This window comes from Lathyrus oleraceus, chromosome 7 (genome assembly GCF_024323335.1).
Source record: "Lathyrus oleraceus cultivar Zhongwan6 chromosome 7, CAAS_Psat_ZW6_1.0, whole genome shotgun sequence".
NCBI lineage: Eukaryota > Viridiplantae > Streptophyta > Magnoliopsida > Fabales > Fabaceae > Lathyrus > Lathyrus oleraceus.
Window position 1 is genome coordinate 472,820,262 of NC_066585.1, and position 26,757 is coordinate 472,847,018.

Genomic DNA, 26,757 nt, shown 5'->3' on the forward strand with positions numbered 1-26,757 from the left:
GTTTGAGAACGGGTTGCGTCCCGAGATCAAGCAGGCAATTGGATATCAGCGAATCAGGGTGTTTTCTGATTTGGTTGACTGTTGCAGGATTTTTGAACAGGATTCCAAAGCCAGAGCAGAGAGCTATCAGCAGAGGGTTGATAGGAAGGGTAAGAATCAGGTTGATCGTGGGAAACCGTATGCAGCTGGCAAAGGTTTTCAGAAGCAGAGTGGGATGAGGAGGCCTAGTGGGGGAGATTCTAGTGCTCCTGTTAAGTGTTACAGATGTGGTCGGGCTGGACATCGTGTTCATGAGTGTACCAGTGCTGAGATGAAATGTTTCAAGTGTGGAAAAGGTGGTCATTTGGCTGCAGAGTGCCGGTTGAAGACTGTGACTTGTTTCAACTGTGGAGAGTTGGGTCATATCAGTCCATAGTGTCCAAAGCCAAAGAAAGAGAATCAGTCAGGAGGCAAGGTTTTTGCTTTATCGGGTTCTGAGACTTCTGCAGATGATCGTTTGATCCGAGGTACGTGTTATATTAATGGCTTTCCTCTTGTAGCTATTATTGACACAGGTGCTACCCATTCTTTTATATCCTTGGATTGTGCTGTGAAACTTAAGTTAGAGATATCTGAGATGTTGGGTAGTATGGTGATTGATACTCCTGCGAAGGGTTCAATGACTACTACTTCTGTTTGTTTGAATTGTCCTTTGAGTATTTTTGGTAGAGCCTTTGGGATAGATCTTGTGTGTCTCCCATTAGTGCAGATTGACGTTATTCTGGGCATGAACTGGTTGGTGTGTAACCGAGTTTCTATCAACTGTTTTGATAAGACCGTGATATTTCCTGAGATTGAAGAAGGAAAGAGTTTGTTTCTATCAGCCAGGCAGGTGAATGAGGAAGTGGCAGATGGGGCAGAGTTGTTTATGCTGTTAGCGACTTTGGAAGCTAAAGATAAACTGGTGATTGGCAATCTCGCTGTAGTGTGTGATTTTCCTGATGTGTTTCCGGAAGAAGTGAATGAATTGCCGCCAGAACGTGAAGTTGAGTTCTCGATTGATTTGGTACCTGGTACTAGACCGATATCGATGGCTCCGTACCGTATGTCTGCTGTTGAGCTAGCTGAATTGAAGAGTCAGTTGGAAGATTTGCTGGATAAGAAATTTATTCGTCCGAGTGTGTCGCCGTGGGGTGCACCAGTGTTGTTGGTTAAGAAGAAAGAAGGTACTATGAGGTTGTGTGTGGATTACAGACAACTGAATAAAGTGACGATCAAGAATCGGTATCCTTTACCGAGGATTGATGATTTGATGGATCAGTTGGTTGGTGCAAGTGTGTTCAGCAAGATAGACTTGAGGTCTGGGTATCATCAGATACGTGTGAAAACTGAAGATATTCAGAAGACTGCTTTCAGAACGAGGTATGGACATTATGAGTATTCTGTAATGCCTTTTGGTGTGACTAATGCGCCTGGAGTATTTATGGAGTATATGAATAGGATTTTTCATCCGTATCTAGATCAGTTTGTCGTGGTATTTATTGATGACATTTTGGTGTATTCGAAATCTGAAGAAGAACATGCTGAGCATTTGAGAGTGGTGTTGGAAGTTCTACGAGAAAAGAAGTTATTCGCTAAACTCTCAAAATGTGAATTTTGGTTAGAAGAGGTTAGTTTCCTTGGTCATGTGATTTCAAGAGATGGTGTTGCTGTTGATTCTTCTAAGATAGAAGCGGTATCTAAGTGGGAAGCTCCGAAGTCAGTTTCTGAGATAAGAAGTTTTCTTGGACTTGCAGGTTATTATAGGAAGTTCATCGAAGGATTTTCCAAGTTGGCGTTACCGTTGACAATGTTGACTAGAAAGGGGCAAGCATTTGTTTGGGATTCAAAATGTGAAGAAGGTTTCCAAGAGTTAAAGAGAAGGTTAACTACTGCTCCTATTCTGATATTACCGAGTTCGTCGGAATTATTTGAAGTTTACTGTGATGCTTCATTGTTGGGTTTAGGTGGTGTGTTGATGCAGAATAAGCAGGTTATAGCTTATGCTTCGAGACAACTAAGGGTTCATGAGAGGAACTATCCGACACATGATTTAGAGTTGGCAACTGTGGTATTTGTTCTGAAGTTGTGGAGACATTATTTGTATGGGTCGAGATTTGAAGTTTTCAGTGACCATAAGAGTTTGAAGTATTTGTTTGATCAGAAAGAGCTGAATATGAGACAGAGGAGATGGTTAGAATTTTTGAAGGATTATGATTTTGGTTTGAATTACCATCCGGGTAAAGCAAATGTGGTGGCTGATGCATTGAGTCGAAAATCATTGCATATGTCTATGTTGATGGTTAAGGAATTGGATTTAATTGAACAGTTTAGAGACTTGAGTTTGGTGTGTGAGAGTACTCACAATAGTGTTAAACTGGGAATGTTGAGATTAACAAGTGGTATTCTGGATGAGATCAGAGAGGGTCAGAAATCCGATATGCTTTTGGTGGATAAGATGACTGTAGTGAATCAAGGTCAAGGTGGTGAATTCAGAGTTGATGAGAATGGTGTTTTGAGATTTGGTGATCGGGTGTGTATTCCGGATGTTACTGAGCTTAAGAAGAGTATTCTTGAGGAAGGACATCGTAGTGGCTTGAGTATTCATCCTGGAGCTACGAAGATGTATCATGATTTGAAGAAGTTATTTTGGTGGCCGGGAATGAAAAGAGAAATTGCGAGCTTTGTTTATTCCTGTTTGACTTGTCAGAAGTCAAAGATTGAGCATCAGAAGCCGTCTGGGCTAATGCAACCGTTGGCTATTCCAGAGTGGAAGTGGGATAGTATCAGTATGGATTTTGTCTCTGGTTTGCCGAGGACAAATAAGAATTTTGAAGCCATTTGGGTGATTGTTGACAGGTTGACGAAGTCGGCTCATTTCATTCCGATCAGAATGGATTATCCGTTGGAGAGACTAGCTGAGTTGTATATTGAGAAGATTGTGAGTTTGCATGGTATTCCGTCTAGTATTGTTTCGGACAGAGATCCTAGATTTACATCGAAGTTTTGGGAAGGTTTGCAGAGGGCTTTGGGAACTAAGCTGAGATTGAGTTCTGCATATCATCCGCAGACTGATGGTCAGACTGAGAGGACGATTCAGTCGTTAGAGGATCTTTTGAGAGCTTGTGTTTTGGAAAAAGGAGGTGCTTGGGATTGTTATTTTCCGTTGATTGAGTTTACCTACAACAATAGTTTTCATTCGAGTATTGGTATGGCACCGTTTGAAGCTTTGTATGGTAGGAGATGTCGGACACCTTTATGTTGGTACGAGTCCGGTGAGAGTGCTGTGGTTGGACCGGAGATTGTTCAACAGACTACAGAAAAGATTAAGATGATTCAGGAGAAGATGAGAATTGCTCAGAGTCGTCAGAAGAGTTATCATGATAAGAGGAGGAAGTCACTTGAGTTCCAAGAGGGAGATCATGTGTTTCTTCGTGTTACTCCGATAACTGGTGTTGGTCGAGCTTTGAAGTCGAAGAAGTTGACACCTCGATTTATTGGTCCTTATCAGATTTTGGAGAGGATAGGAGAGGTAGCCTATCGTATCGCTTTACCGCCGTCGCTTGCGAATTTGCATGAGGTTTTTCATGTGTCTCAGTTGAGGAGATACATTCATGATCCATCGCATGTTGTCCAAATAGATGATGTACAGGTGAGAGATAACCTGACTGTTGAGACATCACCTATGAGGATTGAGGATCGAGAGCTGAAGCAGCTGCGGGGTAAAGAGATTGCCTTGGTGAAGGTAGCTTGGGGAGGACCAGCAGGTGGCAATGTGACTTGGGAACTTGAGAGTCAGATGAAGGAGTCTTATCCGGAGTTGTTCGCTTGAGGTATGTTTTCGAGGACGAAAACTCTTTTAGTGGGGGAGAGTTGTAACACCCCAATTAAAATAAGCTAATTATTTAATTTAAATTAATATTTTATTTATTAATTTAATTGAATAATTGGAAGTTTGGATTAATATTATTATTTTGGAATAATAATTATTGGGATTATTATTATTGGATTATTATTTTATAATTGGAATAAAAGTGGAAAATCAGTAAAAAGGTCCCATTTGGTAAAAAGGTTATTGTTTTCACGTGAAAAGGAAAAAGAGACAGAACGTGGAAAAGGGCAAAAAGAGAACCAAAGAACGAAGGTTGAAGGAAGGAGAAGCTTGGAGCTCAGAGGCTGCCGGATTAACTCAGGTAAGGGGGGTTTATCGTTGATTGACGGGTATTATATGATAATATGTCATGGGTAGTGATAGACCTTTAATTTACCTTTGAATTGGATGATTATGATGAATTTGTGGAAATAATTGATGAACGAAATTGGGTGATAATCGAAAGAAATTCGTAGGAATTGTATGTGATAATGTCAGGAGTTGTGAAATCGAATAGGGAATGATTCGGGTTAGATGATATGAGTGATTTCTGTGTAAATTTGGACTGTGGAAGGTGAGATCGAATAGAACTCGTAGCAGGAAAAACCATAACAGATCTGGAAATCTGGTTTCTGGTCATACGCGTATGGCACTAGGCAATACGCGTATGGGATGGCTGGTACGCGTATGGCGCTAGGCAATACGCGTATGGATGAGGAAGATGAAATTTTGAACGTAAAATGGTCTCTGGTGGTACGCGTATGGGGAAGTGATACGCGTAGCATACGCGTATGGAATTGGGCAATACGCGTATGGCTTGGTCAGGATTTAGGCAATACGCGTATGAGCATAGGCAATACGCGTATGGGCAGGATTGTGATTTCCTGTGCTGTTGTCGTGCAGTTTTTGACTGTTTAGGCTGAGTAGTGAGACTTAGCTGAGGTATGATGTAATAGGGATCAATTCCCGTTGTGTTGAGTAGTATAGTTATTAGTAGAGTGTGCTAATACTGTATTTGATTTGTAGCATGTTGTGATATGCTTATGTGATAAATGTATTGACAATGTGTGTTGGTTGGTATGCATTATACTGTAAATGTATCAGTTATGTATGCATCTGTGAATAGACTGTCATATGTCTATTCTTGAGTTGTTGTTGTTGTTGTTGTTGCATTGCTAGATGATTGGCATGCATAGTCTAGCCTTTGGGGCTGTAGCTAATTCCCATTGTGAGGAATTAGTGAGTTGTGGATTGTTGTGGATGCTTGCATACTAAATGAGTAGCGTGCATAGTCTAGCCTTTGGGGCTGTAGCTAATTCCCATGGTGAGGAATTAGTGAGTGAGTCATTAGATCTCAATGAGTGGGACTAGTGAGCTCAGTAGCCGCATCCAGAGGGATCGGTGAGCTTGAACTATATGTTCGAGAAGAGTCGGTACCGCATGTGTAGAGTCTCATTGCATAATGAATGCATGGCATAGCCTGTGGGGCTGTAGCTAATTCCCATTGTGAGGAATTAGTGAGTAAATCGTTGTGTTGTGTTGTTGGTGTTGAGCATGTTTTGATATATACATATGCTATTTGTTATTGTTGAGCATGAGGTTGCGTTGATACTGCCGTTATGGAGTGGGTAGTCTGGTTAGGGTGATTTGAGGCGTTATTTACTTAACATTACATGTTGTTGTATAATGCTTGTTATATTGATTGAGAAACTCACCCTTACACTATTTTTCAGGTAACCAGCTATGAGTGAATAGAAGTAAATGCTTGGAGTCTAGAGTAGTCTCCTAAGGGGTCATGCTCTGATAGATGTAACATCGGGATGGGATGTTTGAATATGTTTGATTTTGTTGTTGATCAACTTTACATGTAATGTAATACATGATTTGAATGTTGATATTTTGTATCCGCTGCGAATTATGCAAAGAATCTTATTTTGATTAAATAAATGAGCATGACAGGATAATTTGATGATATTTGTGAAATAATTGTGTGACACCCTTCGGGGCATAATTACTCTGATTAATGTGTTATTATTTTTAATTAAATATTTTGGGGTATTTAGAAGGGTGTTACAACACAAACCCAAGATCTTGTGCTGTTGCACACTCGAGTCAGAGTCTTTGAGCGTAGAAGGGTCCCTCCATTCTGGACCCACGCTCCTTTGTCTGAAGCTCTCCCTGGTCAGGGATAAGAGCTGTGAAGTCTAATCTTCACTTCACCTTTCATCTGCTTCACCTTAGCCCCTCAATGGCAAAGTTAAGAGCGAATAATACCCATGTACAGATGACTTGCTTCGGCAGTCAAACCCATTGTCTGAGCCTCACTTGATTGGTTATAGTGTGTGCTTTGTGAATATTTGTTTGACATGTTTGCTTGAATTGTTTGGATTGATTGTATGCTTGTATGCTTGCTTTCTTCCTGGATAGGATTAGCTTGCAGTTGTGCAAGTAGGTAGAAACCTGAACATAGGGTAATGATGCATGACAACACTAGGCTCGAGTCCAGCTCCCTGGTAGTGTGTCTTCCCTTGGTTTCTGGCTAGATTTTCTTTCCCTTTGGGGGAACTACATCGCCCTGATCCTCGTTCCAGACGAGGTATGTAGGCAGGAGACCGTGCGAGGTCTCTCCGGGCACTTTTTTTCTTTTTTGTGTGTGTTTACTTGTTATCTGATGGTGTTTGATTGTGCTTGTGGTGTGCTTGGAAGCCGGTGTAAGTCCATCAAGTGACATCTGGGTTCCAGTGTGCGTGTGTTTTGGTTCGGATGCTGATGTAAGCCCAGTGATTGGCATTCAGGCTCCACGTTTGCCTGTTTGGGTGCGTGTGTTGTTTGGCGTGCGTGAGCCGAACTACAGCAGCTCTGATTCTCGTTCCAGACGAGATATGTAGGCATAGGATGCGATGTCCTATCGAGCTCCCTTCTCTTAACCCCACCTGTGTTCCCTGTGTGTGTGTGATGTTTTAGCAACCTATTCTTTATTTTAGAACGTGGATCCCGTCGAGTACGACGGACGTGAGGGGTGCTAATACCTTCCCCTTGCGTAACCGACTCCCTTACCCTTTCTCTTTGGTCGCGAGACCATTTCCTTTCCAGGTTTCTCTGAGCGTTTCCTTTCCCTATTTCGAGATAAATAACGCGCAGTGGCGGCTCTGTGTTGTGTTCTTGTTTTAGCCCGCCGGTTGTTTTTTCGCGGATGCGACACTAAGCTACAATTAATGAACCTAACAAATAGCCTATTTGTTAGTAACCCAGTTGTGGAATTTAGGGTAACTCGCTTGACCTTAAATTCAGGAAATACAAGTACAAGGCCCAAGTGCTGCAATATAAAAGGATGGCAATCCTTCTTTCAGAACTTAGGGGTTTTAGGCGTAAAGATTTTGTTTGTCCATTATACTTCATTGCTGTATTTTTGTGTGTCTTGTATTAGACGTATCTTGTAATCCAAGCTATTACCACTGAGATGATTGCATTGGTATAGCGTGTTCATTGAGTTGTAAGTGTTGTGTCACTCTAAGCTTTTAAGCGTGAGTGCTGTGTATCTTGATTAAAGCTGTTAAGCACAATCAAGAGTTGTTTGAAGTGTGACTTCAAAATTGTCTTTAATCTTAATTAAAGGTTGTAATCACTGAGGTGATTGAGGGGGAGTGAGTAGGAACTCTGATCTTAGTGTAAGATTGAAATTGCATTGTGTAGGTATTAAGTGATAGGGTTAAATAGTTGGTTTAAGGTCTGAATTAATACTACTAATAGTGGATTTCCTTCCTGGCTTGGTAGCCCCAAGACGTAGGTCATGTTGGACCGAACTGGGTAAACAATTCCTTGTGTTATTTACTGCACTTACGTTTTAAGTTCTGCATAATTCTTGTCTGCGCAGAATTGGATGTCATAACAACCCGTGTGACATCGAAAGTCTGTTAACTAGAATTTCAACATGTTTTATTCTAACATTAATAAAGTAGTAGTATCAGTATTTAGCGTTGGTGGTTGTAGTTGTTGAAATTCAATTTTTTAGTGTCTCATCAACTCGACCATTCATTGGCCGAGTCCACACATGACCCAATAATTTCTACAAGACTCGTCCAATCATTGGCCGAGTCAATAATAGACAGATACATCCTTCACGAACTCGTTCATCCATTGGGCGAGTAGATACTAAAAAATGAGGTATTCTGGGAATTTAATTTCAGAATAGGGTATATGAGGAATAAAAATTCAAAAAAGGGACAATGCAGTAAAAAACATCTACTTTTGTTTTTCTTTTCAAGTAACTTTTTATTTTCATATTCTACTAAAACCTTAGTAAAATTGGTTCCTGCCACCCCAGCTGAGATATGAAACTCGCAGCTTCCTGCAACAACAGTCCTCAAGTCAACCATGCATATCACCACAAGTTACACATTAATTCTCAACGATGACACAACAATCAACTTGGATCAAACCAGCTCGGATCGATATATGAACCAATTCCTACAACAGATTATTCAGAATGACTCACTTTCATTGCTTCATAGGAAATTTATTTTCCCACGGTTATATTTTGAAACTGAGGGAATATGTGATATTTAATTTTAAAATAAAAAATAAAACATGGCAAGCCTTAGGATTATACCTCAGTTTTTTGTTGGATGAGGTGAAAACTTAATCATGAAACATATTGTTTGTAGTAGTGATGTGTCTCACTTTCTTCTTCTTCATCATCATCGACAATATCAACATATACCATTGAAATTGTAGTTCATCTCGTTTAAACATTTGAGATTGATCACAAATTTGTAATTGTTGAGATTGATGGAGTAAAATATACAACTCAATATAGTTGAGCTCAGAATGTTCATGGCTAACAAACATGCTTTCAATATGTTCATCATCATGAACGTTTAGTTAGAAAAATTTGACGTAATTGTTTTATAAAAATGGGAATATATATATTTATTAAGGATGATATAAAAAAGCTTATTTAAAATGCGTATTACTAGGAGGCCGAATATCATGTTTCAACAAACTCAAAATTTCATACTTATGAGTGTGTATATGTGAATTTCTTTTAGATTATATCACTCCATCTATATAAAAATAATAATTATGTTAATGACTTTTAGATTATATCACTCCATCTATTTATATCACTCCATCATATAGTTAGAGTACGTTAATAATTATTCAATATTTAATTAGGGGCCGTTTGTTTTGGCTTTTTTTAAAAATGATTTTTATAGTGTTACATATTTTAGTGTTAAAAAAGGTGGACGTGTCATCTATATCCACTATTCAAACGTAAAGTAATCAAACTTTTCACTCTTTCTTATCTCTTAGTCAATGAAATATTGTGCCTCCTATACTATAAAGGCAAAGCATAGTCAAGAAAATAATAAGAATAAAAATGGCAGTATTTCATATCAACGTGTTTCTGTTACTCTCTCTTTTAACCATCACCATTGTTACTCCTATGAATGGTTTTAACCCTCTTGGTGTTCATGAAGTTTCTGATTTCAACCGGAGCAGTTTTCCCAAAGGCTTTGTTTTTGGAACAGCCTCTTCTGCATATCAGGCACCAACTCCATCTTTTATTATTGCTTTCAATTACTGATATTATTATCTATGTACTGTTCATATTGTAGAAGAGTAATTATTAACTTATTAACTTTATGTTATTTTGATTATTTTTTTCAGTATGAAGGTGCAGCATTTGAGGGTGGAAAAGGACCAAGCATTTGGGATAACTTCACTCATAAATATCCAGGTTGTTTTCTTTTTTTCATGTTTGAAAATATATGAGTATATCATCTATTTTATTCTGTCAACAAATAAAAAAATATTATGTGTTTTACATTTAAATTAATTTAAATTTAAATTATAAATTAATCTAAAAAATTAGATATTGAATAAATTTTAATTTTAGATTTTTTTTAAATCAAATTAAATCACCCATAGATTTTAATACTTACATCCAATTAACAAGATATTTTAAAATTAGTGGTATGATATGGGATAGCTATGATTTTTTATTACATAATATATTATAAAATTATAATATACTATTTTAATTTAATAATATACTATTTTAATTTTTAAATTTGATAGAGTATATTAATTTTAATTTTTGATAGAGTATATTATATTAAATTAATTTTCATTGGTTTTTTAATATTTTAAGTATTATATTTTAATTTAACTAATCAATTATATCATATATTCCAAACACAGTCAATCATTTTCATTTTTTAATATTAATTTTTTAACATATTATATTATATTTTATACTAATACAAAATTTAATTTTAATTTAAATATACAAAAAAAGATTCCTTAAATGGATTTTTATATTGAATGAGATTTTAGACAAATGTTAATGAACTTTGGAATTCGATTAAATACCCTGACTATAAAAAAACAACATGACATAAAATAGTTAAATAATAGAAACATATGCAATTAACTTTTCCTTCTTTAACGGATCTGCACGGCAAACAACCCTTCAAATAATAGTCAACAACCTACATCTTTAATTATAGCTTCCAATAAAGAAAATTTAATTCTTTAAATTTATTGAATAATTAATCTATATTAATGTTAATAATGTACTTTTTGTTTTATTTATAAACCGAATTGAATTTCCAGTTACATAGGTTGTATATAGATTGCTCATAGTTATTAATGAAATGGTTGCAGAAAAAATAAGAGATAGAAGTAATGGTGATGTAGCGGTTGACTCCTATCATAAGTACAAAGAAGATATTGAACTCATAAAGGATTTGAATATGGATGCTTATAGATTCTCCATTTCTTGGTCTAGAGTTCTACCAAGTATGTCATTTTTTTATTAATATATCTCTTTGTAGATCGGTGATTTATAATAACTATTCAAAATTTTGTGTTAATTATTTGTAGAGGGAAAGCTTAGCGGAGGTGTAAATCCTGAAGGAATAAAGTACTACAACAATCTCATCAACGAATTATTGGCTAAGGGTAAGGATTCATCAATGTTTATTTCATGTCCATGTAGTTGTTAATCAGTGAGAATAATGCAGGTTTGCAACCATATGTGACACTTTTTCATTGGGACGTTCCCCAAGCTTTAGAGGATGAGTATCGCGGTTTGTTAAGTCGTCGCATTGCGTGAGTGACACCAATTTCATGTTTAGAATTATTTTTTATAACTATAGATTATTGATTAACATATGTAATTCGCAATCTTGCAGAGATGATTTTAGAGACTATGCTGAACTTTGCTTCAAGGAATTTGGTGATAGAGTGAAACATTGGATTACTATAAATGAACCATCGACTTTGAGCATGAATGCTTATGCATTCGGAAAGTTCGCACCGGGTCGATGTTCAGATTGGTTAAATCTGAATTGCACAGGAGGTGATTCAGGGACAGAACCATATTTGGCTGCACACAACCAGCTTCTTGCTCATTCTGCTGCTGCAAATTTGTACCGGATCAAATATAAGGTCTTCTATTGTTTAAAGAAAATTACTTATTATTACTCTGGTTCTAGATCATGCTTTTTTAAGTATGAACTTATTGGAAATGTTTCTAACAAAATAATCAAAATGCAGTCATCTCAACGAGGCATAATAGGGATTACCTTAGTCTCACACTGGTATGAGCCGGCCACTACAGCGAAGGCCGACGTTGATGCTTCAAAACGAGGCCTCGACTTCATGTTTGGATGGTAAATATTGAATCAATTATTATTTAATTTCGGTTCACTTCATGTTTTGTATTTAAAAGAAATATAGTTATGTATATGTATATGATTTGCTGAAATCTGTAAAGTAAAAGGAAATTAGAGAGAGTATTTTATGGTTTTCGTTGCATCTGCATTTTGCTATAGGTATATGAATCCGCTTACGAGAGGCGAATATCCAAAAAGCATGCGAATTTTGGTGGGAAAGAGATTACCAAAGTTCTCAAAAGAAGAGTCAAGGGAACTTATGGGGTCTTTTGATTTTCTAGGCCTAAACTATTACTCATCCTACTATGCTGCTCATGCACCTCACCCTCCCAATGCCGTGCAACCGGCCATACAAACTGATTCTCGTATTAATGCTACATGTAAGTATATCAATCAATTTCCAAATAAGCTTAAAAGAAATGTAACTTTGCATACTCTAAATTTTTTTTTAATGACAGTTGAACATAAAGGCAAGCCTCTCGGTCCAATGGTATGTATTTCATCATTTCATTGGAAGATAACTTATATATCAATGCTTTTCATTTGTAAGTTTTGTATTCAAAAAGATTGTTTCTAACATGTAAAGATAACTTTGTAATTTTATGCAGTCTGCTTCGAGTTGGTTATGTATTTATCCAAAAGGACTTCATAATCTTTTGCTTTACACCAAGAAAACGTACGAGGACCCTGTAATTTACATTACTGAAAATGGTAATACTTTGTATTTTATAAGATATATTGTATGCATAGTATTGTGATATTATTAAAGTTAATGAAAGTATGACAAAATAAATTGATAGGTCGTGATGAGTTCAACGATCCAACATTATCTCTTGAAGAATCTCTGTTAGATACTTATAGGATTGATTACTACTATCGTCATCTTTACTATCTTGAAACTGCAATTAGGTAAGTTATATTTTATTATAAGAATCTTTAAGCCTCTAGTTATTGTGACTAACTCTTTAGCTTTATTGACCTTTGTGTATGACAGGGATGGTGTGAATGTAAAGGGATATTTTGCATGGTCATTGTTGGATAACTTTGAATGGGATTCTGGCTTCAGCTTGAGATTTGGACTCGTCTTCGTTGATTTTAAAGACGGTCAGAAAAGACACCCAAAACTTTCTGCTGAATGGTTCAAGAATTTTCTCGTTAAATCTTAGGCATATATATTACATGTGGTTTCAAGAAAATGATTTTGTTTTGATGAACTTGAGATTTTCCGACCCATTTAATGGGATATGTTTTTTTTTTGTTGTTGTTAAAGTCAGGACTACAGAAAAGTGAAATGAAACTCACTCACATGTAGTCCTTTGTGAAATAAAAAGAATTGCCAATGAATAAATTCAAAGTTTGTAAAATAACTTCTTACTCGCACTCTTTTAATACAATGGAATTATATATATTGCGACTATTGAACATGTATAAAAGTGTATGAATAGTAAACTTTAAAATTCCTTGATATGATAATTATTGGTCAACGATAGAACACTTGTAACAGATTGAAGAAAGGAGTGAGAAAAAATGCGAGACAATGATAAAAAAAAGAAGCCAATTTTATTCATTTAATCTATATAAGTACTATGTATTTATATAAGAGGAATTAACAACTAACTTCTCAAAATAAACAACAGACGATTAGTTACTTGTCATTCAAGTAACTCAATTAACTAACTTGAACTACAAGAAAATTACATTACACATACAACATTCTTAGTTATATATCCTTGGATGTTAGAAAAAGAACCATAGGTATATGTCTTTAATTAAACATATTCTAATTCTTTTTTGTCAATTCAAAGGATTTCATTTTGTGTTTCCTTCATTTTTAAGTTCAAATCTCTCTCTCTCTCTCTCTCTCTCTCTCTCTCTCTCTCTCTCTCTCTCTCTCTCTCTCTCTCTCTCTCTCTCTCTCTCTCTCTCTCTCTCTCTCTCTCTCTCTCTCTCTCTCTCTCTCTCAATAGTTTTATATGGATAGATGACCTAACCTTGTTTTGTTGCCCCATATCAACCAAACAATGGTGTTTCTTCATTTCCTCGAAACATTGATCTCATAAGATTCTACCTCCTACAACAACCTTCATCTTCAAAACAATCACATAAATCAAATCAACTACTTTAATAAACTATTATTCTCGGTTATGGTCTAATGAGTTCTACATTGCTAGTTAGGATTTAATTCACATGCACAATGTTATTTAGTTTAACAATCACATCCTCAATTTGTGTAATTCAAAATTTCTTCTTTTAAGGGTAAGGTTTTCTTCGGAGTTTACCATATGGTGAGCTTCCTTCCTAATGTTGAAATGAGTTTTTGTTGAATTTAAGTCATTTGATTTTGTTTCTTACATTTACAGTTTTCTTACATATTTGGGTTGATGAGCCTTTGGAATAAGGAAATCTTTGATCCATATTATGAGTTTTCTACCGTTGAGTTTTGATTAGCAAATACATGAGATATAATGTGTTATGTGTTAATCTACAAATCATTAGTGTCTTAAGATGTTAAGTAAGTGTGTCTAGTGTCTTTAAAACTAAATGTATTGTCCAAAAAAGTATAAGGTGTGTTCTCCCTACAAGAGGAACGAGACTCACATGCTCTAGTAGGTATATTACACGAATGTGGGAGGGCTAATTTATGATGGCGATGAAGATAACTGACAAAATGGTGTACGCACCAAACACATCGTACGCTCGAAGGTACAACAGAGTCGTCATCGAACTTTATTTATCCCCAAAGAGGGAAGGGAAAATATCGATAAAACACAAGGGAAACAGAAAAACGGATACGGGAGTCGGTTATGCAAGAGGAAGGTATTAGCACCCCTCACATCCACAGTACTTCATGGGAACCATTTTGAATGCTCTTGCTTGAATGAGTGTTGTTATCTTTAAGTACATGCAAGACAGAAAATGGGTTAGAAAGAGAGTGCTCGAGGAGGATTGTGACCCTCATGCCTACGTATTCTCATAGTGCAATGAGAAAGTCAGAGTCTCGTAGTTCGTGGAACCAGAGAGGACAAATAAAATAAAGAAAGATGCTCGGCAAGGATTCACATTCTTGTGGCTACGTATCTTTATAGTGCAATAAGGAAGTCAGAATTCCATAATTCAGAGGACAGAGATTGAGAAAAAGATAATAATTAGGGGTGGTGTTTAAACCAGAAAAGAAAGGATAAAAGTGGTGTTAAAACCAAAAATCGGTGTTTAAACTGGAAAAAAGCTAAATATAGTGTCAAAACCAAGAGGAAAAGGCATCATAACCCCCTAAGCACTAATGCATTATGGCATGCAAAGGTTACTCTACAAATTGCAATTGAAAGATCTTCTAGATGAAAGCTTTATGAAATGTCTATGTTGTATACAAATATATGAAATGAATCTAAAAAGTATCAATAGAAATTCGAAGCGTTCTTTTTTTAACTTACCACATATAATAATGAGTTATTTTTCAGAAATCCACGAGTTCCACCAATTGGACCGAGCAACTGTATTTAATCAATAGACTTAATAGAATTTTTGTAAGGATTAAAATAAACAGAAGTTAATGCATGAATTCTTAACATAAATCTACAAATAGACAAGGCCTCCCGGGGTTATAGACATCAAATAGTAGAAATATATAGTTTTCACAAAATATAGGACATGTAATCGCAAATCATATTTTCATTCAGAATAGTTTGTGAGTTTATAAATAACAATTATCCATGAACTCAATAGAAAGACTTAACAAAAAGTAAATCCTAGCTAATGATAAAAGTTACTTAACAGAAAGTGTAACAGTCTATTACGCATAAGAAACACAACACACATCATCTAGCAAATCATGGTATAGACTTATGTTTTGATGCATCCATGAACATGCAAGTTAGCATATAATGAGAAAATAGATAATTAATAGTATATAAATAGATAAAAGCAGAGTTACATATGTGGAGAAATATATGTTGAATAAACTTTAATGTTTTAGTTAATGGGTTTTATTAATAAGTTAATGGAAAGATTTGGAAGGTCAAGAGATAGTGGCCAAATTAATAGTATTTACTAATTATTATATTTCCTAGAATAGGTGAAGTTTCTGAGTCTGTATAAAGACCAAGAATGTACTCTAATGAAATACAGAAGTTAGAAAGTTTCGCTTTCTTCTGACAAATTGGCATCAGAGCTAATGGCAAACATGATGAATCAAATGCCGTTGCCACGGCTAACGAAGTTAAATTACGAAAACTGGAGTATCCAAATGAAAGCTCTTCTCGGATCTCTAGACCCGTGGGAGGTGACCAAAGATGGGTTTGAAGAACCAACAGATATTGTGGGATATACGTCAGCTCAAAATAAGGCGTTGAAAGAGACGCGATCGAAGGATAAAACGACACTATACATGTTGTTTAGGGTTGTTGATGAATCAGGCTTCGAAAAGATTGACGGTTCGACTACGTCAAAAGAAGCGTAAGACACGCTAGAGAAAGTGTTCAAAGGAGCAGATCGAGTAAAGCAAGTTCGACTCCAAACACTTCGTGGCGAATTGGAGAGGATGCAAATGAAGGAGTCAGAAAATGTATCTGACTACATCACGCGTGTACAAAAGGTGGTGAACCAACTCACCAGAAATGGCGAAACAATAACTGATGCACGAGTTGTTGAAAAGATTTTGAGATCTTTAACATATAAATTTGAGAATATTGTGTGTGCAATAGAAGAGTCGAAGGATCTTTCGACGCTCTCAGTCGAAGAGCTCGCTGGTTCCCTCGAAGCACACGAACAACATAAGATGAAAAAGAAGGAAGAAGGAGTAGAGGATGCAAATCAAAGACGAAAAGGTACTCTTTTCTCAAAATTTTCGAGGAATGGTCATGGAGGACGTGACAGTGGTCCAAGTGGTAGAGGCAGCAACTTCGAGAGAGGAAAGTCGAGCCAGCAAAATTGGCGTGGCAGAGGACGTGGTCAAAGAGGTGGTAGGTTGAACCATTCCAACTTTGAATGCTACAAGTGTGGGAAGTATGGTCATTATGCGGAGGATTGCAACTCATTCAAATGCTATAATTGTGATAAAGTGGGACATCTTGCAAAAGATTGTCGAATCGAAAAGAAGGTAGAAGAAACAACCAATCTAACTTTGGAAGCTGAAGCAAATGAAGGTTTTCTCTTGATGGCTCAAAATGAGATCAACTCAAATGACAATGTTTGGTATCTTGATTCAGGAGCAAGTAACCATATGTGTGGCCACAAACACTTGTTTAAAGAAATGAGAAAGGTTAAAGATGGCAATGTGTCTTTCAGAGATGCATCGAAAGTGAAGGTCAAAGGCAAGGGAACGATCCGTTACTTACAAAAGGATGGGTTGATTGGATCAATTCAAGATGTTTATTATGTACCAAATCTTAAGACCAACATCTTGAGTTTGGGACAACTTACAGAAAAAGGTTATTCGATACTTATGAAAGAACGGATACTGCATTTGAAGGACAAGTTGGGACATCTGATTGCTCGTGTCGAAATGGAGAGAAATCGAATGTACAAACTGAATCTGATAAACGTTCGAGAAAAATGTTTACAAGTAAGTGTCGAAGACAAAGCGTCACTATGGCATCTACGCTTTGGTCATCTACATCATGCTGGTTTAAAAAGGTTGGCGAAAAAGAACATGGTGCATGGACTACCAAATATGGATTATGAAGGAAAGTTCTGTGAAGAATGTGTGCTTAGCAAACAAACAAGAACTTCATTTCAAAAGAAGGCAGAATATCAAGCTAAGCATATCCTTGAATTGATTCACACCGACATATGTGGGCCAATCACGCCAGAATCTTTCAGTAGCAAAAGATACTTTATTTCCTTTATCGACGATTACTCACGGAAGACATGGGTTTATTTCTTGAAAGAAAAGTCTGAAGCATTCGAGGTGTTCAAAAGGTTCAAAGTAATGGTGGAGAAGGAAACCGACAGACACATTAAAGCAGTTCGATCTGATAGAGGTGGTGAGTATACTTCGACAGATTTTATGAAGTATTGTGAAGAGCAGGGTATAAGGAGATTTCTAACTGCAGCATACTCACCTCAACAAAATGGGGTGGCTGAAAGGAAGAATCGAACAGTCCTTGACATGGTTCGTTCAATGCTTAAAAGTAAGAACATGCCAAAGTAATTTTGGGCAGAAGCTATACAATGTGCCATTTATGTTCAGAATCGATGTCCACATTCGAAGTTAGAAGATCAAACACCACAAGAAGCGTGGAGCGGACAAAAGCCAACAGTTTCTCATCTCAAAGTATTTGGAAGTGTGGCTTATGCACACATACCAGATCAACGAAGAACGAAACTTGAAGACAAAAGTCAGAAATACATACTCATTGGGTATGATGAGAAAACAAAAGGGTACAAGCTATTTGATCCCATAAGAAAGAAGGTGATAGTGAGTAGAGACGTTCTAATAAACGAAGCAAGTAAGTGGGACTAGAACAGTTCGACAGAAGCTATCATCGAAGTTGAAGAATCATCTGTCGATGTACCACCAAACATTTCAACAAAACTTGAAGATTTTGACAATGAAGATGAACCTATACAACCCAGAATGCGAAGTTTGCAAGATCTGTATGATTCGACAAGTGAAGTGCACCTTGTATGTCTCTTGGCAGACGCTGAAAACATCAGTTTTGAAGAAGCAGTACGAGACAAGAAGTGGAAAAGTGCCATGGACGAAGAGATGAGGGCGATTATCCACAACAACACTTGGGAGCTAGTTGAATTGCCAAAAGGTAGTCAACCCATTGGTGTAAAGTGGGTATTCAAGAAAAAGATGAACGCTCAAGGAGAAATAGAACGATACAAAGCGAGACTTGTTGCGAAGGGATACATACAGAAAGCAGGAGTTGATTATGACGAAGTATTTGCACCTGTTGCAAGAATGGAGACAATTCGATTACTCATATCTCAAGCTGCTCAATTCAAATGGCCAATATTTCAAATGGATGTCAAAACAGCTTTTCTGAATGGTGTACTCGAAGAAGAAGTCTATGTTGAACAACCACTCGGGTACATGAAAGCTGGAGAAGAGAAGAAGGTACTGAAATTGAAGAAAGCGCTATATGGGCTGAAGCAAGCACCGCGGGCATGGAACACACGTATCGACACATATTTCAAGGAGAACGGGTTCGAGCAATGTCCGTACGAACATGCCCTCTATGTGAAGAAAAATGGAAGGAATGTATTACTTGTTGCTCTCTATGTCGATGATCTTATTTTTCTGGGCAGTAATGATCAGATGATAGAAGAATTCAAAAGCACAATGACACGTGAATTCGAGATGACAGGCTTAGGCCTGATGAGATTCTTTCTTGGTCTGGAGGTTCGACAAGAAGAAACAGGAATCTTCATCTCATAAGAAAAATATGAAAAAGAAATCTTGAAAAGATATAAGATGGAAAGCTGTAATCCGGCTTCGACGCCAATGGAACCAGGAACAAAGTTGTCGAAATTTGATGGAGGAAAACGTGTCGAAGCAGGAAAATATCGAAGTTTGGTAGGAAGTCTTCGCTATCTCACATGTACAAGACCAGATATCTCATTAAGGGTAGGCATTGTAAGTCGATTCATGGAGGAGCCAGTTTACACACATTGGAAAGCATTGAAGCGAATTTTGAGGTACATCCAAGGAACAATGTCACTTGGGATGTTCTACTCGAATTCAGACAAATACAAGTTGGTTGGTTACTCTGACAGTGATTGGTGCGGAGACTTAGACAATCGAAAAAGCACTTCTGGATATGTGTTCTTCATGGGAAATACTGCATTCACTTGGCTTTCTAAAAAGCAGCCAATAGTAACACTTTCGACATGTGAAGCAGAATATGTAGCAGCATTCTGGTGCGTTTGTCATGCAATATGGCTCAGAAGATTGATGAGTAAAATGGAGCTAAAACAGAAAGGTGCAAAAATAATACAAGTTGACAACAGGTCAGCAATTGAGTTAGCAAAGAATCCAATAAACCATGAAAGGAGCAAACACATTGACATTCGCTTCCACTTCATTCGAGAACACGTGAAGGAAGGAAATGTCGAATTGAAGCATGTAGCAAGTAAGGACCAAGCAGCAGACATTTTCACAAAACCACTATCAAAAGAAATCTTCGACAGAGGCAAGAAATTGATAGGCATGATGAATAGAAGAAACATTTAAGTTTACAGAGGAGTTTTGTTGAATAAACTTTAATGTTTTAGTTAATGGGTTTTATTAATAAGTTAATTGAGAGATTTGGAAGGTCAAGAGATAGTGGTCAAATTAATAGTATTTACTAATTATTATGTTTCCTAGAATAGGTGAAGTTTCTGAGCCTGTATAAAGACCAAGAATGTACTCTAATGAAATACAGAAGTTAGAAAGTTTCGCTTTCTTCTGACAATATAATGGACACCAAAATTCATAATTAGACTCACATTAATACATCACACTAATTAGCATATAATTAAAGAATAAATAATTGATAGTATATATAGATAGATAAAAAAGCAGAGTTACATATGTGTAGAAATATAATGAACATCAAAATCCATAGTTAGACTCACAGTAATTAGCATATGATGAAATAATAGAGAATTATTAGTATATAGACAGATAAAATGCAGAGTTACATAAGTGAAGAAATGTAATAACCATTTTTCAATTGTTTTTCTCCTTTCTTGCGTCGACCTTACAGTAAAAGTATTAATCTGAATGTTTTATCACATTAATCATTTTTCTTTCCTTTTTATTCTTTATGAAGTATTAGTACATCATTGTATTATTTATTTGAAGTTCAATTAGTATCATTCAAATGACAGACATGTAGCATTGGAAGAATGTCATTTAATGCAACAAAATTCAAAAGTAACAAGTATCAGGCCAGTCATCATAGTTTATCATAACAATAATTTTTCCTCTCACTATTTAGAATCAGGATATTATAGCTTTTATTCATACAACAAAGCCTTCAAAACTAGGTGTGTGAAAGTGATGACATCATTATTTTCTCTTCAACTTTGTCCCATTCATTTGAGTACTGGAAATTCATCAAGCATGATTAATTCAATGAGGCAGAAACTAGTGAGGTTTCTAGAAAGGAAATAGATCCAAGGGTTTAACCTCTAAAACCCTTATCTCTCATACCATCTTCAGACCTTATTTCAACTCCGAAAACTAGAGGAGTGTGAGTGAGTTATAATTCATTTCTAACTATTGTTGAGGCTGTATCATAATTAGACTCGAACCCTCACCAACTGATATTAATAATTTCAAACAAAGAAAGAAGAAAAGAAACTAAATGCAAAAACTGAGATGAAAAAAGATCCAAAACTCCATTAAATTTAGCGAGTTCGCTATAAGCTCAACCAAGTAAACTCAATTTCATTTAAGAGTTTACTAAAATTCAAGTCTACAGCTGAATCAACTACCGAGACTTCTGGAATCATGCAATTTCATAATCAACTATTATATATAACTCCACCAGGTTGAGCTATGCGCATTTTGGCACACAGAAAATTTGAACTTTCTTGATCAATTTGTTACCACAACCTCTTGTCAATATAACAGAAACAATTCCTTTTCGATTATGCCTCATCAATAGTATTTCAAGTAAAGGTCTACGATCGCGATCTAGGACGCAACATCATGGTTTTAAATTACAGTTGCAGTTGCGGGTGTTGTGGATGCGGCTAATACGGTTGCTGCGATGCGAATTGCGGTCATTGCGGTGTGAAATGCTTTTATACTTGCACCAAACACAAAATTATATATAAATGAATATGACTTCTTGTTGCAGCAGTGATGCGGTCCGATGCAGCGATGATGCGGTCTGGTGTGGCGGCGATGCAGTCCGGTTCGTTATGCATTTATACTTCTAAAATATAAGGTGCAATTAAATAAAAACTTGATAAATAGAATATGATTAGAATAATACAAAACCAGAATAGAGTGATTAGGATATTACAATACTACAATATTTCACATGGTTATTCAAAAACAAACTATGACTTGTAGCTAGAGCTCAATTGTTATTCAATTTTCACTTTGTATTACGATTAATGATCAAGATCATATCATACTATTGGAGATCAACAAGACATTAAGCTGTAACTCTAATGTTTTTTAAGAAAATTCCTAAACCAATGGGCAGAGAGTTTATGGTGTCTTTTAAGATTATCTTTGTAATCAACAAAGTTAATTCCAAAACGCATGGTGTATCCGGCAATCCATTCAAAGTTATCTAAAAGTGACCATGCGAAATATCCTTGTACTTTCACGCCATGCCTTCACACATAAAAGCAAGGAATTATAACCGTGAAATAAGGTAATTCAATATGAAATGAGTAGAGAGATGGTTCTACTACTTACTTGATTGCAGATGAAATATAATAAAGATGACGATAAAAGTAATCAATTCTATAAGTATCCGAAAGCGCCTCTTCAAGTGATAGTGTTGGATCGTTGAACTCATCCATACCATTTTCTGTGATGTATATCAAAGGATTGTTATACTTTGTCTCTGTGTACAGTAGTAGTTCCTGAATCCCCCTTGGATAAACAAATAGCCAAGGCAAAGCAGCCTGAGCATAAATGTTGTTTCTTAGTTATTTGTAAAACAAACAAATCATATAAACGAAGTATCTGATTATATAAATGTCAATAAATTCTATTGGTTATTTGTATCTGATTATATAAATGTCAATACGCGTGCATGCGCACACATTCACGTCTCGGATGTAACGATAACTGAAATAGAGTCTTACTCACCCGTGGTCCAATTGGTATCCCATTTCGCTCAGCTGTAATAAGTCATAGCAGGAAACGTTTTACATCAAAGAAAGTTGAAAAAATCAAAGCAAAGTATCACAAAATGTATATATAATGTATAATTCTTCATGAGTTTTGAACAAGGTGGAAATTCCTACTTGTTAAGTTGACATGAGTATCCTTGAAATAGGTAGATTTGCTTGTGTCGTTATTTGAATGTGGTATATTGGCCGCATAATTTGAGGTGTAGTAATTGACTCCGATAAAATCAAATGAGCCGGTAAGTATCTTGGATTGCTCTCGAGTGATAATTGGTTCTATAAATTTTGACAGCGGTTGCATGAGCGAGGAGTTGGTTGTGTGAGGCCATGTAGGGCTCTGTACCCATACTGTAAGAGTGCGGCTCATTAAGAGTAATCCAATGGTTCACTCTGTCTCCAAATTCCTTGAAGCATAGCTCTGCATAGTCCTGAAAATCATTTCTGCATAAAGAGATTCAACAATCAAGCCTTATGGATCAAACAATGTCATAATGCTCTAACATGGATCATGCATATAGAAATTTGTTCCGCAAAACTTACATGATATTGGGGCTCAAGAAACCTTCGTACTCGTCTTGTAAGGCTTGGGGAAGATCCCAATGGAAAAGGGTTACAAATGGTACTAGACCTGGATCAATAACTCCATCAATCAATAATATGATATACTAGTAATATAGTATTCCCTCCTAAAATAGTATGATTTATGCATTACCATTATCGAGTAGCTCATTGATGAGGTTGTTGTAATATTTGATTCCTTCTTGGTTGATACCTGCGCTTACTTTTCCTTCTGCGTATTTGTTAGAGTTGTTAATTTAAATGAATGATTCAACCATTTAAGGATGTGAATAAATTCAAACATTTGCTATTACTTGGCAATATCCTTGGCCATGAGATGGAGAATCTATATGCATCTGTGTTCATATACTTCATGATTGCAACATCATCCTATTAACATGTAAAAATGGTAAGGACATATACTAGAAGCAAAATTGCAAACATGATATTAGAGTTTCAGAAGGTCAAATATACAGAGTTAATTGATATGCATTAACGGTGTAAAGATTTTTTACATTTCAATAAATTAAACATTTTTATTACTAAAGTTATTTGATTTATTTAGCCTAAAATATTTATACAAATAATGAATTATAATGGATTACATTATACAAAACTTTACATTTATGATATATGAAAATTAATCTCAATGAATTGGATGGAGCAGTACCTAGATATGGATTGTGTAATGCGACCCAGTTATTATGTCGTGGTTTATTTATGAATATGTTGGATGTGGAAATCTTGACAGGAAGCAACGCAGGAACACGTGTTTTTTTTCCTAGAATTAAAATAAAAACATCTGCAAGTGATGGACTGCCTTTTGTCCTTAGTAGAAAGTAGTTTCCTGTGCGACTAAGTTTTGCAATTACAATAAATAAATCACAAGGACAAACAATTTCAAATGTTGGAATATATCTTCCACGACATGTTTTTAGTCATGGACAGTTATATGTGGCTTTATCCAGGGGTGTTTCACAAACTACAACAAGAGTTTTAACCAGGGAAGGAAAATTGAAAGGAGAAGATGGTGAAAGCACAAAAAAATATAGTCTACAAACAAATTCTTTTATCGCACCCGCATGTATTTATTAAGTACATTGAAAAAATTGCTCACACGTTGATTCCCATTTTGGTTACACGACATACCAAGCTTATATTGTATTCTTTATATCATAGATAGATAATAACTAAATATAATTTTCTTTTGCTTTAATATACAGGCAAACTAGAACACGGTGAAATCTTTCAATTATCTAAGGAGTTGAGACGAAAGAATGTTGAAACTTGCTTCGACATAAAAGTAAGTTATACTTAATCATTTATTTTATGCTTTTACGTTAGATATAAATGGGGTGATAGTTATTCTTACTATTCTGATGCAATAAATTTTAGATAACAGACTTTGAAGATAAATGGAACACATGGAAGGATGAACAAAGTATTTCATCCATCGACAAACTCGACAATAAGGTGTATTTATCTTTTCCGTAATACGTATAAAAAATTGTTTCTTGCATTTTCATCACACCACTACGCCAAACAAGACCTTAGACAGCGCTTTTTTTAGCCTTAGACAGCGCTTTAAAGCGCTGTCTAAACCTCCGCTGCTAAAGGTTTAGACAGCGCTTTTTGAAATCTTAAAAGCGCTGTCTAAGCCCCCCCCTTAGACAGCGCTTTGGCCTAAAGCGCTTTCTAAGACCCTCCTATTTTAATTTTTTTAGGTATACCTTAGACAGCGCTTTTGGCAAAAGCGCTGTCTAAGGTATACCTAAAAAAATTAAAATAGGGGGGCTTAGACAGCGCTTTTTGAAAAGCGCTGTCTAAGCCCCCCTATTTTAATTTTTTTAGGTATACCTTAGACAGCGCTTTAGGCAAAAGCGCTGTCTAAGGGGGGGGCTTAGACAGCGCTTTTCATAAAGCGCTGTCTAAGCCCCCCCCTTAGACAGCGCTTTTGCCTAAAGCGCTTTCTAAGCCCCCCCTTAGACAGCGCTTTTTCCAAAAGCGCTGTCTAATGTATACGAAAATTTTTGTAGCTTTTGTTTTAAACCACATTTTTTCCAGGTTTATAAACCAGAATTTCTACCTGTTTTCAACCAGATTTTGACAGACAGAATCACATTTTATACATGCCATTTTGGCCTTTTTTCTACCAATTTTTGGCTAACAAATATATATATACCAATTCAAACCAATTTTGCCTTAAATGTATCAAAATATATACAAATTTATGTACACATTTACAAGTCATTACCTATACTCGAAATTTATGTACACATTTACAAGTCATTACATATATTACAAATATACTACAAAATTACACAAATTTATGAAAAAACTTTGAGCTCTATCATGAATTGACACCACTCCTCTTTGATTTCGTCCACTTGATCCTTTGTATAAAATGCACACTTGAATTCCTCAAAGTACTACATATGAAGCAAAAAATATTTTGAATTAATTCCAACTATTTAATTATATGAGATATGTGTAAATATAAAATTAACTCATAAGTTAGTAATACATACATCGGTGGGAATCACTAATCGGCCCAAAGCAAGAGTATCCCGCATAAACCTCAACACGAAATACCCGCAATCTATTTGATTACGTTGTTGAGGACACTACATGAAAAAAAAATATGGATTATAAATCCTAAGTTTTATCAAGTGTCATCACTAATATAATAAAAAATGTGGTAATTAAAAATATACCGCCACTTTAATCCATGTAATGCGGTTGGCGCCCCTCCTTGAGGTTTGGATATCTCGTTGGGCCCGAAAAGCTTGTAGGATGCTAATAAAATAAAAATGAAGCAATTAGAACAATTAACATAAACTAAGAAAAATTTTGAACATTCTCACTTACGTGTCAATTAGGCGCTTCATATCCGGGTATGTTGTCCAATCATTTCCTAACGAGTCAAGATAATACACAATTTCTCGGATAGGATTGATTGCGAGCAACAACCAATGTCCACTGTAATGATTAGGCAAATGTTAGATGGTAACTTGGAAAATAATTATAAAATATGAATTTAGAATGAAATGCTAACCCGGTATTAAACGGTATAAAAAACAACTTCTCCGCATTTTTATTGTCATTGAGGATCCGAAGAACGTACTCCGTCACGGAATCCGGGTTATTTAAGATTGCACCTAAGTTGATGCTCGCTGGTGCTAAGAATCCGAATGACTGGTCCAAATCATTGGGGCGCATCATTTTGTCATACAAAAACCTAATATAAAAACATCATTAACACCTCTTTTGAAACATAAAGTAAACCGGATTAACATAAAGTAAACCGAATTAATAAAACAAAGTAGACCGGATTTACCTAATATATGTATTGACAACGTTGACGCCGATTTCTTCATGACCAAATACTTGCATGAAGTCTTCATTACCAATCATTTGGTCGTGAGCAAAGCCGAAAATCCCTTCCTCCATATGTATAGTCCGAACACCTCCGGTCGGTATATCGGTCATCTCTATAAATGTCCTGAGGCACGACCTATACTTGGTGGTAGGTTTTTTCCTAGCTACGGTCTTCTTAGCACCAGAACTTTTTACCCGTGCGGAGGCGTTCTTAACCTCCTTTATTTGTTGTGCGGAGGCATTGCTAACCTCATTTTCTTGAACCTACATGTCATATAAATAGTTAGATCAAATTAAGAATGTAACAACTTCCATGAATATATGTCATATAATTGTATATTACCTCTTTTCTTGATTTGGATTTTGTGGGAGTCTATTTAACATAATCAAGGAAAATATGTAAGTAAAATTTTAAGCATAAATTTTAAACTTTGAATATAC

General features: G+C 36.0%; 2 protein-coding genes and 1 pseudogene across 2 annotated transcripts; 2 read left to right on the forward strand and 1 right to left on the reverse strand.

Moving 5' to 3' along the window:
* Positions 1 to 9,207: 9,207 nt before the first annotated feature.
* Positions 9,208 to 12,979, forward strand: LOC127106862 (cyanogenic beta-glucosidase). Its single transcript, XM_051044156.1, has 12 exons — positions 9,208 to 9,437; positions 9,560 to 9,629; positions 10,559 to 10,693; positions 10,778 to 10,855; positions 10,918 to 11,005; positions 11,089 to 11,344; positions 11,453 to 11,568; positions 11,731 to 11,951; positions 12,030 to 12,061; positions 12,180 to 12,282; positions 12,372 to 12,480; positions 12,566 to 12,979. The coding sequence occupies exons 1-12, from the start codon at positions 9,270 to 9,272 to the stop codon at positions 12,735 to 12,737; spliced, it is 1,548 nt and encodes a 515-aa protein (XP_050900113.1). The 5' UTR covers positions 9,208 to 9,269; the 3' UTR covers positions 12,738 to 12,979.
* Positions 12,980 to 18,991: 6,012 nt separating this feature from the next.
* LOC127104406 (secreted RxLR effector protein 161-like) lies at positions 18,992 to 21,305 on the forward strand. The gene is made up of 2 exons (XM_051041590.1): positions 18,992 to 19,649; positions 21,235 to 21,305. The coding sequence occupies exons 1-2, from the start codon at positions 18,992 to 18,994 to the stop codon at positions 21,303 to 21,305; spliced, it is 729 nt and encodes a 242-aa protein (XP_050897547.1).
* Positions 21,306 to 21,639: 334 nt separating this feature from the next.
* On the reverse strand, positions 21,640 to 23,323 carry LOC127106863 (beta-glucosidase 13-like; annotated as a pseudogene).
* Positions 23,324 to 26,757: the final 3,434 nt, after the last annotated feature.